The sequence below is a fragment of the Epinephelus moara genome, chromosome 4 (genome assembly GCF_006386435.1).
Source record: "Epinephelus moara isolate mb chromosome 4, YSFRI_EMoa_1.0, whole genome shotgun sequence".
NCBI classification, from domain to species: domain Eukaryota; kingdom Metazoa; phylum Chordata; class Actinopteri; order Perciformes; family Serranidae; genus Epinephelus; species Epinephelus moara.
In genome coordinates this window covers 31,242,952-31,259,834 of record NC_065509.1, presented here as the reverse complement: position 1 = coordinate 31,259,834, position 16,883 = coordinate 31,242,952, and the positions used below count along the sequence as shown (strand labels likewise).

General features: G+C 41.8%; 2 protein-coding genes across 3 annotated transcripts in view; one reads left to right on the top strand and one right to left on the bottom strand.

The window, feature by feature from the left end:
- LOC126388712 (ecto-NOX disulfide-thiol exchanger 2-like) overlaps nt 1-16,883 on the bottom strand; it is a 264,071-nt gene that overhangs the window by 168,645 nt on the left and 78,543 nt on the right. The window lies entirely within an intron of this gene.
- On the top strand, nt 11,962-15,837 carry LOC126388715 (E3 ubiquitin-protein ligase TRIM21-like). The gene is made up of 2 exons (XM_050041970.1): nt 11,962-12,021; nt 12,147-15,837. Exon 2 carries the CDS (start codon nt 12,149-12,151, stop codon nt 13,793-13,795), a length of 1,647 nt encoding a protein of 548 aa, XP_049897927.1. The 5' UTR covers nt 11,962-12,021; nt 12,147-12,148; the 3' UTR covers nt 13,796-15,837.

Sequence of the window (16,883 nt, the reverse complement as noted above, 5' to 3'; positions counted from 1 at the left end):
AGCTAATGGAATGGTCAAAGTTGTCGCAGTGAAATTTAATGTGTGTTGACCTTAAAAGTTGCCGGCAGTTGGCCCACTGAATTAGATTTTATTCTCTGACTTCAGCTGCTGCAAGAGGCAGCAAAACATCATTTCATTTTATAGTTACAGTTTACTAATAAATTCTCCACAGTATGAACAGTGGTTACATGAGCTTCAAAACCAGCCACAAATCAGCTCTGAGCAGAGTGACCGTCCTCTATTGACCAATCAACGGACTGCAGTGTTCACAGCTCCACCTTTTAGTACCAGATCTGTGTGCTAGGTACCCTGACAGAAGAGGGATCAAAAATGGGGACCGTACAGACGGTTACATTGGTACCATCTACAACTTTTCACAGTGGAAACGGAAAAAAGCGTACCAAACTGAACCGTATCGTACTGCTCTGTGGAAACGGAGCTTTAGAGTCTCTCTAGTCATTTCGCATTTCTTTGTAGACGTGTTGCATCTCTTTGTAGTTGTGTCTCTAGTTCTTTGGTGTCTCTTCGTAGTTGTTAATTGTGAACAAGAAATATTGTTTTCACAGTCATTTCAAACTGAGGATCTGGCCCCTGACCCTTTTGGCCCCTGAGCCTGTGCTTGGTAGGCCCGTTGGGTGATATATCCATGAAACTAGAGGGTCATATAGGACATCTGGGAGATGGCTGGTTGACCTCTGGAGCTTCTGCGCCACATGGCTGGCTGAACACATCGGATCCCACTGCTAAACCATTTGAGAGTACAGCTAAAGGTGGTGGGAAGGAGTGATATGGGGAAGCTCTGTGGTTTAGGGGCCTTTTTCACATTAATCATGGTCAGGCGGAACACTGAATGAATCTGAGCAGCCACCCCCCCGCTCTTTACTGCAGCTTAAAAATGATGGAAAGCCAGAAACCACTGGGGCTTTCCAGGAGAACACTGTAGGACGATATAGATTACTAGAGCAACTGCACAGGGGAATGCACAGGGGAATGTATTTCAGACTAACACACCAATACTTTGAACTGTTTAACTTGTCTGCAGACGCTCGCTGGCTTTGCCTCCTCCTAAAAAAATCTATTAAAGAACAGATTTACCAAACCTTATAGGAGTGTGACGACTGATGAGTATTTAAAAATCTCTCTGCCTCTCTGTGTGTCTCCTCTGCTATGGATCAATAACTCTTTTATACTGTCTATAATTGAAATGCACGGAGCCTGAGGTGATTTAGTTGGCTTTAATTTCCTTGTTCGTTATGAATACAAATATAAGCCCAAGGACATCAGATCTCCATTCATCTATAAACACACACAAACACATGCACTCATTCCTGCCTGTGTTAACTGCGATATACCTCAGTCATATACATTCAACCCATAAAGCACACTACTGCTGCAACTGATTATTTTCACTCACGATAAATCTGCTGCTCATTATCTCAATTACTAGATTAATTGTTTAATTTATAAAATGTAACAAAATATTTCTTAAAAAGTCACAGTAGCTGCAACTGTCGTATTAAATTTCAGCCTCCTAGGGCTAAAAATGTGGCCTCCAAAGGGTGAAGAAATCTTTGTCGACTGACCAACCAAAAACCCAATCTTGCTGACCAAAAAACGGACTTTTTTTCAATAATTGCAGAATCGTATTAACCACCCATATATTTATTTTTCATGAAAAAATACTTAAACCCATGGCCAACTGTGGACACCTCAGTGAAATGAATAAATCATTCAACTACTGAGCCTTTTGGCAACTGCAGACCAGAGTTCACTGTGCATGTGTTGCACCCCACTGATATGATGCAATATGATGCCATGACTTTCCTTCTTTTTACCCTCCTTGCCTGTCGGTCAGAGAGACAAATAAAAGACAAATACAGGGTGCCACCACCTGCTGGTGTGGAGGGTTATTTCCTCTCCCGCAGGCGCAGAACATATATGCTCATTGGCCGCCCGCTGTAGTCTTTGTGGTGTGTTCATGTGCAACTTCTTGGCAGAGACAGAGGCAACGTGACGTGACGCAACAGTCGGCCTTGGTCTCCCCTTGTTCTTTGATGTCTGTGATGTTGGTGTGTCTGGGCCTACAGAGCAGCCGGGCGCAGCTAAAAATACCTGATTCAGTTTTCCAGAACGTAAGGCAACATGTTCAAATGTACAGAAACATTTGAAATGGTCGAAAACCCAAAGACATTTAAGGCACTATCAAGGAAAATCAACAAATATTTTGGGGGTGCCACGGTAGATGACCATGTAAAATGTGTACCATTGAGGTCCAGTTCTTACTGCAGCAGCCCCCGAACTGAGTCCGGCCCAGGCCTTTTGCCACATGCCATCCCCCATATCTTTCCTGCCCGTGCTTTCTATCGCTCGCTATCAAAATAAAGAAGAAATGTAATAAAAAAAAATCTACCAAAAAAAGCATTTAAGATGCTGGGACCTTTTAATTTTTGTTACCTTTGCTTAAAGAATGACTGAAACAATTAATTGGTTATTAATACTGATGCAGATGAATTTTCTGCCAAAGAACTTAATTGTTCAACTAGTTGTGAATCACGCACATGGTATTTGAGAGACTAAGGCATTAACTAATGTATTACACTCTCATTCAATACACGCCTGTTTCTTAAGACAAATACAATCCAGAAAAATCTGCTTTAACCAAGGCCTTATGGTGGCTGAGAAACATGCAGGCTCCTATTTAATAACAGGCAAAAAGGCACTAACCACTTCCCATTTCTACCCCTACTTTAGTCCAGCACCTGCACTCTTTACCCTCAGAGAACGGCAAAATTACAGGGGGAAAGAGGGGAAAGTGGTGTCAGCATGGTAGAATGAGGAGGAAAGAGCAAAGGAGTGCAGGACCTTGTTAAAAGCCCCTCAGTGACAGCCAAGGAAAGGCTGCAGATCCGAGTCATTAAATGTGGCTGAGGTTGGGGTGAGTGACTCAAAAAAGGAGAGGACGAGAGGGTTTCAGAGGTGAGTGCGACAAAATGAGGAGAGGAGCGATGGTTTGAAATGGGAAATGAAGTAGAAGCCAGCTAAGGTAAAAACATGAGAAATGACGAGAATGAGACAGAAAAGCAAAAACTAGTACTTTCTATTTCAACCATCATTTTTAAAGGGAAAAATCCAATTTGACCATATTTTCCTTTCTGTTCCTGAGATATGACCTTAAATAATGACCAGAAGCGTGTTTTTGCAGAATATTATGATGTCACAATGATCTTGACCTTTTTATCCTACTAGATATTTGTGTGAAGTTTTGTCATAATTAGTATATGAATTTTTGAGTTATGGCGAAAAACAGGTGTGTGTTTGTGTGTGAGGTCACACTGACCTTGACCTTTGACCCTTAACCACCAAATCTGAATCAGTTTATTCTTCAGTCCAAATGGACGATGGTGTCAAATTTAAAGAAATTCTTTTAAGGTGTTATTGAAATACTGCATTAAAGAGAATGAGAGAGCTGCAAGGTCACACTGATCTTGACCCCTTACCACTGAAATCCAATCAGTCTGTTATTGAATCTGCACAGTACACTCCTGAGTCCAATTCAATCTTTGTGCCAAACTAAAAAAAAATTCCCTCAAGGCACTCTTTAGATATCGCATTCACAAGAATAAGACAAGCAAGGTCACAGTGGCCCTGACCTTTGGCCTATGACCACCAAAAAGTAATCAGTCCATCATTGAGTCCAAGTGAACATTTGTACCAAATCTGAAACATTCCTCAAGATGTTTTTGAGATTTTGTATTCAGAAAATGAGACAGACAAAGTCACAGCGACCTTGACCTTTGACCACCAAACTCTGATTAGTACATCCTGGAGTCCAAGTCAGTCTTTGTGCCAAATTCAAATAAATTCCTTGAAGGCGTTCTTGAGATATCGCATTCACAAGAATGAGACAGACGAGGTCACAGTGACCTTGACCTTTGACCACCAAAATCTGAACAGTACATCCCCAAGTCCAATCTAATCTCTGTGCCAAACTAAAAATTCCCTTAAGGTGTTCTTGAGCTATCATGTTCACAAGAAAAAGACCGACAAGGTCACAGTGACCCTGACCTTTGACCACCAAAAAGTAATCAGGTCAAATTTGAAGACATTCCCTTAAGGTATTTCTGAAATATTGCATTCACAAAAATAAAACTGACATGGACACACTGACCTTGACCTTTGGCCCTTGACCACCAAAATTTGAACAGTACATCCTTGAGTCCAAGTCGATCTTTGTGCCAAACTCTTCAAGGCATTCTTGAGATATTGCGTTAATGAGAATGAGACAGACAAGGTCTCAGTGACCCTGACCTTTGACCTATCACCACCAAAAAGTAATCAGTTGAGCGTTGAGTCGAAGTGGACATATCTAAAGAATGCCTCAAGGGAATTTCTTCAAATATGGATTTGAAGAAATTCCCTTGAGGCATTCTTTAGATATCGTGTTCACCAGGATGGGAGGACGGACGGACAACCTGAAAACATAATGCCTCGGGCCAAGGATTTGGCCAGCACAGAGGCGTATAAAAAAAACTGATGCTGCTTGTCAAGCCTGTGAGGATTGAAAGCATCAAAAACTGGTTTTGGTTTCATGAATAGTTTATAGTTTCCTATACCGCAATGTCCTCTGGAGGAGTCAAACAGGTGCTCCCATCACAGAAAGCAACATTCACATTACATGCATTGTATAGAAAAGATTTCAGAGTTCATGCTTGTGCTAAAATGTTCAGCCATTTAACTAAAATGATGGAAGCAAAAATCTTTTCTTTTTGTATCTTTTAATGCTCCATAACCATCAAACTCACAGGAGTTTTTGACCTCTGAAACATCAAAAAATATTTTACCTCATTGAGTCCTCAATCATTCAATCCTCGTCGAATTTTCAGTCACGGACACTGAGTCTGGCAAATAGCACAAATGAATAATTCAAGAGTTGAAGCAGCCTATCAGAGAAACTAACTCCACTGGTGTTTGGAGGCCATCTCAGATAGTGGTATAAATCCAACAGTCGCCACACGCTTAATGAATAAGAGCGTAGATAAAATAGCTCAACAGCCTTTACATTCGGAAATAAGCTTTCTGATCCTTTAAATCTCCAGGCACCACTCAGGGTTCAAGAAAATGTCCGGTTTGATTTCTATGCAGGAGAGCAGCACTGATACAATTCACAAAACATTCAGCTCTCAAAGCGTTTCCTCACACTTTGACATATTAAAAACATTCCCCAGACTCCAAATATATTCCTCTACCGACTTTTTTCCTGAGGTGTCACTCAGGAATTCAGTATTCATCTTCTATTTTGGTTTCAATGTGTCACTTAATGAACTTCAAATAACTTCTCAACTGCTGGTGTCCCACATTAATCCATTCCTCCTCATAAGACTTTATAAAGCCTAAAAATTCTTCCCCAAATTACTGGAGAAGAAGATGAGAAACGATCTGGGTGGAGAAAAGATGTAGTGTTACAGTTGGAAATTTTAATGGCATGAATTGCCTCAAACAAGATGTACTTTGAATTGACTTGCAACTCAGGTTCAGTGTTTCTACTTTGTGAGGCAATTTCCGATGAAAAGGTGAAGTAGTGTCTCTGCTCCCTCTTGCCGATGCTAAAAGCTCTGCTTTTAACAAGAGCCACACAAAAAGAGACTGCTTTTAATCCGCAAACACCCTGACAAAGATGGAGTCGTCCTCGCAAGCTTTTGAGCGTTTCAAAGTCGCCCTATCAAGGAGGGAAATCTAAAGCTGAGTGTCTGGGGAACAAAAACACTGGAGGGAGAGGACTCTCATTTGGCTTCAGTTCTCCTATGGCAGCCATGTTCCTCAGGCTGATGGATGAAGGGAGAAACTCATCTCATGACTAATTATTTATCTTCCCTCCAGAACTGTTGTGTCTGGGGGTTGGCAATAACACAACCCTCTGCTCTGACCAAGTAGTAAACAAACTAGAATGATGGAGGTGAGTGAGTCTCCTCTTTCTCCCTCACAACGCTGTAGAGCATGGCTGCCATACATACAGCCCACAGACAAAATCTGGCAGGTTATATTTCTACCCTCCTGGTTGTGTGTGTTTTTAAATAACTTCTGTCAGATGAAGAGTGATGTTATTCTGATGATGAATTTTAATGTGTGAGATCTATTGCTCTTGGATTGGGCATCACTGTTGCTAATTAGGTCTGTCACTCAAAAATTTAAGAACTAACACATAATCCGTTGAAATGCACGATTTTTCCATCTCTGCTGATGAAATGCTTCCACACATGACAGCTGTATTGCTAATAGTTAAATATTAACTGATACTTTTTATGAGCAGCTGGTAAAAAAACTGAAGTATAACCACAACAAATTATAAAACGTAATTTCTGTGGAGGGTAGTCAAGTTCTTTCAGAACAAACTGGGAAAACCAGTTCTTAATGCACGTCACCTTGTGGACAGAGGGTGTTGTTATGTTGAAACAGTAAAGGGTCTGCTGAAAACTGTTGCCATAAGGTTGAAAGCACGTCAAGTCTTAAAGCTGGAATCATTTCCTCCCTCTGGCAATGAGAGTAATTCAATATAAATACTGCGGCTTGGTCAATTGATCTACATGTCAAACTATGATGCTTCAGGTACCCTTCCAGCGTCATTTTTGGACACAATTCACACTCATTACATGCATCATGTCTTTTCAAAATAAACCTCTGTTTTCACAGGAAATGTACAGTTTCCACTCGTTAAATGCTTGCAGTCTCTTTTTGAAATAAACTGAGAACGTGGGGTAAAAACTTCCTTCGGTTTGGGCAAAAAAAAGTATGTGGTTAGGTTAAACAAGTGCGTTTCTTACAAACATATTGTGATGCCACGTGACATAAGTCACTTAGGTCACGTGTCATAAGTCATAAGCGTACACAGGCTACCAGCACACTGCACTGTAATAAATCAATTCCACTGACTTTTGGTTTTACACGGTACAATGAACAGCAGTCTCTGAGTGAAAGTCCAGAGTATGTTTGACCCACTCAGACTGTCAGCAAATAGTTTGTTGGGCACAGGGAAACGGAGATCTGTGTGGGTACATGAGACCCTAAAAAAAAGAGTGTGGATCACAGAGAGTACCACCAGTTGGTCCAGGAGCTTCGCCTCCATTATGGTCATTTCTAGGCATACTTTAGGATGACTCAGGAGCAGTTTGACAACCTGCTGTCTATCATCAGGCCGTATAGCTTTGGGTATCCAGCAATTGCTACCACCAGTTTCTCTTCCATTGTATACCAACTGTAAACTTGTTGTCATGACCACCACAGAAGGCCCGCCTCTCAAATCATCCAATTGGACAATGGGGGAAAAAAAGCTTAGATGACGCGGCGCACTTTTCCACTCTTAGTTTAAGTTTTTTCCACTCCAGTTCAGAGCACTCCAGCAAAAACGGCAGGCGCTTCGACTGCAGAAACGCGAGGTGCATCGCAACAAAAAAAAATGCAAGCAAAAAGCTTCATTCTCATAAAAATCAATTATAAAAAGCCGTCTCCAGCTGCTAAAATGCTTTCTGTGTGATCGGGGCAAGCATCGGTGTTTGAAGAGTTGGAGTGAGACCCTTTTCGGGTAATAACACAAACACTGTCAATGTGTGCTTATGACGTATGACTGCAAGATAGTTCACAGCATCTTCCCCTGCCCTGCTCTCTTCAAGCCTGCATCCACTCTAGAAACGTTTCTTGGACGCTTCTTAGGATTTTCCACCATAGCTTCGACTACGTATACTCGTATACTTGCTGCTGCTCTGACACGTGGCCTCTCTCCACTTCCTGCTCCCCTCAGCTCTGGCTTGTTGAAGTAAAACTCATCACTCCTGGTGCACCAGCACAGAAAAAGTTGGCACAGACACCACAGTTCTGGTATACTGTAAAATACAGAGAGCTTTACCTGGAGGTGATAGGCTTATTCAGCATTGTGTGAACTCATCTGGAAAGGTCTTCGATATAATCAATGTTCATTTATATGTAAAAGTCCTGTACCCCAGCTTTAACTATAAATCCACCAGTCGATAGACAAAAAATAATCTGGAACCATTTTAATTATTAATATACGGTTAAAGTCATTTTTCAAGCAAACTGTCAAACTCTCTGGTTCCTGCTTCTTAAATGTGAGAATTTTCTGTTTCTCCTTAACTTACACAGCAGTAAACTGAATACTTTTGGGTTTTGGACTGTTTTAGGCTGAATGTCATGATACAAGACTAGCTGCATGTGCTTTGAAAGAGTTATTGATTGCTTTAATCATTCCTGCTGTCCTACTGGCTGTGTGGCTATACTTTTGATGCCCAACTGCACTGTAAGAGATGGAAGACAAAAATCTACAGTCTTTCTTCTGACATGCAAAACGCCACTGTGAATTTGGCAGTTGAATGCAAGAAAACACTGGCAATTATCGGACACATGATTTCCTGTATGTAGAGATACCTACACAACTTTGCTGACTGCTGAGTACCAGCTTCAACAAAATTTCTGATTGCAATTTTGCATAGGATAAGGACCTAATACAGCAGAGACCCTCTTCAAAATTATCGCTTTCAAAAGCAGAATGGAAAGGAATCAATTAATCTTTTGAATGAACATATGGCATGTGAGTCTTGTATCAAAATATACTTGAGGTCAATTTTCCTTAAAGGTTCCCTGTGGAGTATTAAAACCTGCGCAGCTGTTTTTTTATGAGTGGGTCCTTGCTTTGTTTATCTCATGCACATACATTAGGATGCTCATGCATGAGGGTGCTCATGCATGAGGGTGCTCATGCATGCACACAGATGACGCAATGCACGGTCCTATCGCTGGTTTCATTCCATTCCACAGATTAACGGTTTGTAGTAACACGCAAAGATATGTAGCAATGTGCCAGCAAAGGTAAAGAAAAAGAAATCAACTGGCAAGTAAACATGAATGTAAACAATAGTGGATTTTCAGGGATAGCTCAGATCCTTTGAAGTGTGGATGTAGGCTATGAGGTACTTACCCATAGTCGGTGTATTATATACTGTAGATGTTGGTCAGCAGGCTTCCAGTTTGAAGATGAAGACAGGGGTATCGCCATATAAGCTAAGCTATGTACTGCTGAGGTGGGGCAGCAGCAAAATATATTTTAGCCACCTAAAATATATCCACTGTTTTTTCTTACTGTCAGACAGCGATTTCCAACAGCGAACCAAAGCTGTTACATTGTTCTCTTCAAAACCAGACTACATTGAAAAAACAGTAATTTTAGCTCACTGAACACAGGAGCTGCTGGTCTACTGCTGCTTCCATCAGTTAGTTAGTTTGTGTTATCGTGTAACTTTGGCGTTTGAAAGGGTTAGTTCAGATTCACCAAAGTCACACAATAACACAATCAGACTAGCTGATCAAGGCAGCAGTAGACCAGCAGCTCCTGTGTTCAGTGAGCTGAAATTACGGCTTTTGTCAATGGTGTTTGGTGGTTTTGAGGGGGTTGCAGAGGTGGGTTTTGAGACGGGATTTGAAGGATGTTATGCTGTTGGACTGTCCAATGTGTGGATGTAGGGATTTCCAGAGCCTGGGGGCAGTGCAGCTGAAAGCCCTGGCACCCATCATGCTGAGATGTGAGGTGTGAATGGTTAAGAGACCAGCAGAGGAAGAGTGGAGGGGGCAGGAGGGGGTGTACTCCTGGAGGAGGTCAGAGAGATAGGTGGGGGCTAGGTTGTGGAGGGCTTTGTAATCAATCTGGTACTGAACAGGGAGCCAGTGTAGTTGGATGAGAATGGGGGTGATGTGGTGAGATGATTTGGTGCGGGTGATGATCTGGGCAGCAGAGTCTGTTAATGAGTTTTGGTGGGTGGCTGGAGAGTACTGCATGTGTGGAACAATATCTCAGTGCTGGAGTGGGACGGTGATGGGTGGAGTCTGGAAATGTTGCTGAGTGGAAGTTGGCCAGAAACTGTTTTGTTGCTGACCCCTCCGCAGCGGTACATCGGTCAGCTTCCGTGGCTGTGCCCCTGTCTGCTTCTCCAAATGGTGGGGGAGTGGGTACAGTAAAGTAATACACTATCTCTGGATAAGTACCTCATAGAACCAGACTTCGAAAGACCCAAACTGTCCCTTTAAAATACGTTAAAAATCGAACTACAAATATTTAATGAGGAAGGAAAAGCACTCCACATGTTTGATAGACCTCAGTGATTTTTAGTGATTCACACTTAATGTGAACACAACTTTTGTTTGTTTACTAGAAAACTGCACAGGGCACCATTAGTCAAGGAGAACTTCAGTATAAAGACATACTTTTGGCAATGTAGTTTATAATAATGATATTAATAACAATGATTTTGTTTTGTGGACGTTGTTATTTTGTGACAAAGTACCACCACAGTGTATCTCATGGGCTACAGGATGTGCTATAAACACCAGGCTTTACTGCAGCATTACACTCAGTTTAAAACTGAGCAGACACCTAGCAGGAGGCATTCAATTCTAATAGAGGGAGGTCTGTGTCCTCTAGCACTTTGAGCTCCTCTAATCTCTTATTCATGTATTCAAGGTGAGAGGAGAGAGGAGCGGCTACAAGTGAGAGCCGAATGGGTCACAGAACAGAGATGAAGAGGGGGGAGAAAGCTCTGGTTGAAAGACGGGAGAGGAGAGAAGAAAAAACGAGATGGGAGGGGAAAAGCCCCGACATCCCTCTCATCCCTCCATGAACCTATCAGTGGATCCTGCGGAGGAGAAGAAAGGCTCTGGTCCTGGAGCTCCACACAGACCGGGATCAAAGGGAATCCCCATCTGATCCAAATGTCGTTTGAATGTTTTATGGTAGCCAAGACATTGAGGTGAGGCGCGGATAAGATGTGGCTCAAGAGAGCTCTGATCAGAGGTGGCCTGTCATTTTCAGACGAGAACGTTACACTGAGGAGCTTCGTTCTTTTTTTCCTGAGTGCATGAATTGTATACATATATAATTCAAAATACTGAGCAAATATATATCTTAGTGTGGAAAGATTGGATTTTCAAAGTCCCTTTCCCTTTACATTATGTCTTGATATTGTCAGTCAGTGAATTCATTAGCAGCTGGTGAGGCTGCAGCAGCTCTGCACATTTACACAGTAAAGACTCCAGCAAATACAAGACTGTTGAATAATGGAGCTGAGATATGATGCATACAGCATGCGCCCCCGTACACATATTTGAACAGACACATATCCAGTGTAACTGACAAACCAAACTGCATGGGGGCTAATTAATTTGTGTCACTGAAAGGTTAAGTGTAATGTATCACTCACATCTTTTTTTAATTTTATCAACCATAACCGTCATTTTCATATGCTCACGCCTACATCCTTGCAAAGCACAGCATGTGGATAAACCCATATGCAGCGATGGAGATACATTCAATCATACATGAATGTTGCTAATGCACGGAAACCTCTCCGCAAACCTACACGGATTATACAGCGACAAAGCCCTTCAAGGGTGCAGGGAAGCTATTGTGCTCAAAGCCTTGTTTCCTCAGAGGAGAGTGCACAGGACGAGGGTATTTACAGTTTATTATGCAGATGCCATCACTAAGCACTCTCATGTAATGCAAATGCACACACACATGCGTGCTCGCAAACCCATTTAGAATTTAGCATGTTGTGCTGTCTCGGAGCTTTCATTTCATTTGTGCGTAATACTGCACATCAAAGGGATTTCTGAAGCACCAACATTGTGAATACATCAACAAGCAAGTAACTGAGTGCAAAGAAATATATAAATAATGCACACCTGAAAGAAAGGAAGATATCACTGCACATATGAATGTATGAGAGCCTTTGAAGTCAAGTTTGGGGACACATTTAATATCTCTTACCAAGCTTTAGACAAAAAAAAAAAGCTGGGTCATGAGTGAGCTGCAGCCTGTAATGGGTTAACTTCCTCTCCAGTTAGATGAGGAAATGGGAGGGCACTGTGATGTCACTGCTGAAAGAGAAACTAAAAGGAGCAAGAGACGCATGCTTTTACTCCCGTTACAGATCTGTAAGAGTTAGAAAAACCTGCACACACCAGGTAAAGTTGTCATTTCTCATGATTGCAGTTTCTATTGTTAACTAGTTTATTTCAGTGATATAAAAAGCAGATAGCAATAACTTAAATGCTTTAATTCTGTCATTATTTCACATGATATTTTCCAGATATGGCTGCTGCTGCTGCTGCTGCTTGTAGTCTAATGGCTGAGGAGAATTTTCTGTGTTCCATCTGTCTGGATGTGTTCAATAAACCGGCTTCGATTCCCTGTGGGCACAACTTCTGTCTGGACTGCATCACAGAACACTGGGGCAATAGCGCCACTGTATTTCGGTGTCCAATATGTAACGAGAATTTCCTCAGTAGGCCTATGCTTCGGGTTAACACTTTCATTGCTGAGATCGCTGCAAAGTTCAAGGCAGCTGTTCAAGACAAATCTTGCGGTACCCCTGAGGAAGAAGGAAATGGAGAGGTGCTCTGTGACACGTGCACAGGGGCCAAGCTCCCAGCCGTCAAGTCCTGCTTAGTGTGTTTCTCCTCTTACTGTGATGCACACCTGGAGCGTCATCGGAGAATTCCGGCCATGACAAAACACAAGCTCATCCACCCGGCTGACAACCTGGAGAGCAGGATGTGCGAGAAGCATCACGAGCCTTTTGAGTCATTTTGCAGGGTGGATCAAATGCTTCTATGCGAGTCCTGTGAAAGACGTGAACATAAAAGCCATAAGACGGTGAGTTTGGATGAGGAGGCTCAATTGAGGAAGACCCAGCTGGGAATGGAGAAGAAACGCACAGATGAGATGATCCAGGTGCATCAGCAGAAAATTCATGACATTGAACTCTCAGTGGAGGACAGCAGAAAGAATGCAGCAACGGTGCAGTTGAACAACGCGCGTGTGATGACTGCTGTGGTGGACTACATCAGGAGAAGCCAAGCTGAGCTCACAGAGGTGATTGAGATGAAGCAAAAAAAAATTGAGAGAGAGACAAAAGGCTTTGTTGAAGAACTGGAGGGAGAAATTGTGCAAATAAAACAGAAAAGAGTGCAGCTTAATCAGGTGTCACTCAGCAATGACGCCTTCACGTTCCTCGAGAGTTTCCTGGCTCTGACAATCACTCCGCCCCAAGTTAAGGACTGGTCTAATGTGACCTTTAACAGTGACAAGTTCACTGTGCAGGAAGCTTTGGCCACGCTGGAGACAACAGTGCGGAAAGAAATAAGGTCGCTGTGTGATCCTGACTTGAAAGAAATGCAGCAACATGCAGTGGATGTGACTCTGGATCCTGACACAGCAAACCCTCAGCTCAGTGTTTCTCCGGATGGGAAACAAGTCACGCACGAGGACAGGAAGAGGAATCCCCCAAACACACCTGAGAGGTTTGAAAATGTCCTTAACGTCCTCGCGAAGGAGGGTTTCTCCTGTGGAAAGTTCTACTATGAGGTCCAGGTTAAAGACAAAACAAGCTGGGATTTGGGAGTCGCAAACCAGTCCATCAACAGAAAGGGTGATATAAGACTGAGCCCCAAGAATGGATACTGGACTATTTGGCTGAGAAAAGGAAATGAGCTTACAGCCAATGCCGGCCCTGCCGTTAACCTCAATGTGCAGGAGATGCCTCAAAAGATCGGGGTGTTTGTTGATTATGAGGCGGGTCAAGTGTCCTTCTATGACGTGGACACCAGGGCTTGCATCTTCTCCTTCACTGGATGCACCTTCACCGAGAAGGTCTTTCCGTTCTTCAGCCCCTGTGCCAACGACAGCGGCAAAAATTCAGCCCCCTTGATCGTCACTCCTGTCAAACGCAACAGCTGAGTTCCTGTTTTGTTTTTCTGTGTCTCTGAAAGAAAAGGAGACAGGGCGAGGGCGAGGGACTTGGAGAGAGATCACAATGGTGGAGCACTGAAAGGTGTTTATCTGTGAAACTCCAGCGTGTCATTCTGTTACTCTCATCCATCAGTGTCAGCGCCGTGTGTCACTCTGTGTCGCCAGTCACACAGACGGCTGTAGATCTCCGACTGAATCCACGTGCAGCCATCAGGACATTCACCACACACACTCACACACACATGCACAGTGACGCAGTCATACATCTCCCTGGGTTACAAAAAGAAATCTTTATGACTTGGCCATTAATTTTGATACTCCAAAGCTGCTCCTGCCTGCCAACATACCAAAGATGGGTGACATTTACAAATATTTTATTGCACTTGTTTAGCGCTGCTTGGAGTGCCACACATAAAGACTGTTTACTTATGATATGATGAATGGTACCTTTAACTGGTTGAATTATCATTGTGTTTAAAAAAAAATAGATCTTTATGGGATACAGACAGCATATCCCAAGGTGACCCCCACTACAACACCAGCAATGGAAAATAAATCAGCACTTTCTCTTTCCTATTAAAACCATTCAGAAAATATTAAAAGAAATCAAGGACTCCTATTAATCCGTTCTTCTAATGTGGCTCTAGATGACAATTACTTTTCTGCGCCAATTAATGTTATTGAGTTAAATGTGTAGTTATTGAATGGATCCGTCACAACACTGGAGCCTGACTGGTACATAATGCCATGTCCTCTAATTAAAATCAGCCAGACCTGCTTTCCAAGTTCAAATGCAGCAAATCAGTGTGATTATGAGAGCTTTAACCAACTGTTTATTGAGCAAAGCCAGTTAAAGTCTGTTTGTTTGTTTGTTTGTTTGTCAGTGGGTAGCATTTAATTCTGTTTCTGTTTTTAGAGTTGTGTGTATGAGTTTTTTTTTAGGTCTGTTCTCCCAAGAAGAACGACAGCACCAGTTGTGTCAGCAAGTGCCTCCGCAGTGCCAAAGAACTCCAGAGACAGTACTAATTATGGCGGGAGTAAAAGAGGAAGTCTATTAATGCCGATTTTTTTTTTTTAACTATGATTGTTCATACACCTTAAAGAGTAACTAAAACTCAGAGTTTTGGTTGAAATGCCTCAACCCTGGAAATTGAAATGTCTCTAAACTGTGAGGGGCTAAGACACAACCAGTCACAACTTCCTGCAGTGAGCGCAGCTACACTGAGAATATGTTTCACACAATTTAAGATGTTTATTTTATTTTCCAAATGTAATAGGATAGTTTAGGGAGTTGTTCGGTTTGTAATGTGTACCGAACCAAAGCCTCGTACCCAATGGTTCGATACAAATGTGTGTATTGTTACACCCCTACCATCTACCCTTATACATTGGTTTTCAGCTGAAAAAGTGATTTGGGGGTTTAGTTACTCTTTAATCATGTGTTTATTACTGTAACCAAGACAACTAAGGTCTCCTAACCAAGCTTTGCCAAATTACTTTGGGCCTAAACCTTACTAAACCTTAATTTAACACTGATCTGTAATAGTTTCAGAGTCACTTGTGTGTGTATGATTTGTCGTATGTGTGAAGTCACCACGGTTTTGATTTTCACAGACGAATTACGTTGTCCCGATAGAGGACACAATGTCATTTTATGTGCAAGTCTTGTTTTTCTGTTTTGTTTTGCTTTTATTTTTGTCATGATGCTAGTCTCTTGAGCATGTGTCTCTTAAATGAGGTTGTTATAATCTCATCTACACATAAAGTAGCTGAAGAGCTTTCGGAGGCAGATTAGAGGCGGTCAGATTGGCCCGCTGAATGTTGCACTATTAGGATGCCAGAGCTGAGAGACCCCACACTGGGAAAATGAGTGTGTGGAGTTCTTGGATAAAAACCTGGTATTGCATCTCAATAATGTCTAAAAACAACAAACACCAGTTTCCCTTCAATGATTGTGCATTTTAGTAATAAGTAAGGGAGGTAAATAACAATGTCAAATCAAAGCGGACCATGTAATCTGGTTGGGAGTTTAAGGTTGTTGACGTCATGTAAGGAAAACGGCCAAAAGTAGGGGTTCCATCTTCGCACTAACGTTTTGCTGCTGTTCTCTTTCATATATCAACGGGAGTTCCATATATTTGACTTTTGGACTGTTGGTTGAACAAAACAAGTGATTTGTGAAGATGTCACTTTAATTGTCTGTTCTTTTGAATACGTACAAATCATTCACCACATTATTTGATTTGAAAATGCAGCCCTGGTCTGTATCCTGTATGGTAACTGTGTTGGATTTAGTTGAAAATATCTGATGTTTACTATGTGATTTTTGACTGAAATGCAGTGACAGTAAAAATAATAAAGCTTATTTAGGAAGTGACAAACAGTAATCTCCTTGATTTATTCATCTGGACTGCACACTTGATAAGCACCCACAACAATCTAACAAATCCTGCCAATAGAAAAAGACACTGAACGCTGAATTACTTCAATATGCAATTAAAGTGCATCTGTCACTTTGAGGAATATAAACACAAATTACAGACTCTCTTGACAGCCTGAGATTCCCACAACATACACTTAGCAATTTTGTAGCCACCACTCACAAAATAGTCCATTACGTTTCCTCCCCAGCGTGGTTTGAAAAATAATGTTAATTTTGCCTTTTCACAAACGGGGGAATGAGCTTTTAATGATTTGAAGCTTATAATTGCAAAACATATCTCAGGTAAAAACAGGCTATCTGCAGAATGGGAATATAATATGGCAGGTGTTTATGAATAGACGGTTTGTGTTTACGTCATGTAAGGCAGCTTTGTGTTGCTGTTAATGGTCAGTGATGGAAAAGCTGTTTTGACCTTTTACTTTATCAAAAGTAGAAATACTACCATATGAAAATGTAAAAAAAAAAGAGCATCCACAATTTACAGAAGTATATTTACAGTACTAAACGAACTCAGGCAGAAATGGATCATCTCAGAGTATAAAGTACAGCGTAGTTGATAGTAATTTCATCTCCACCAGCTACACCCTAAAAAGGCTGTTCACACAATAATCCATCTGTAACTAACTGTGGAAT

What these genes read in the sequence shown, in the direction of transcription:
- LOC126388715 (XM_050041970.1), top strand. Translation starts at nt 12,149, where the DNA reads ATGGCTGCTGCTGCTGCTGCTGCTTGTAGTCTAATGGCTGAGGAGAAT.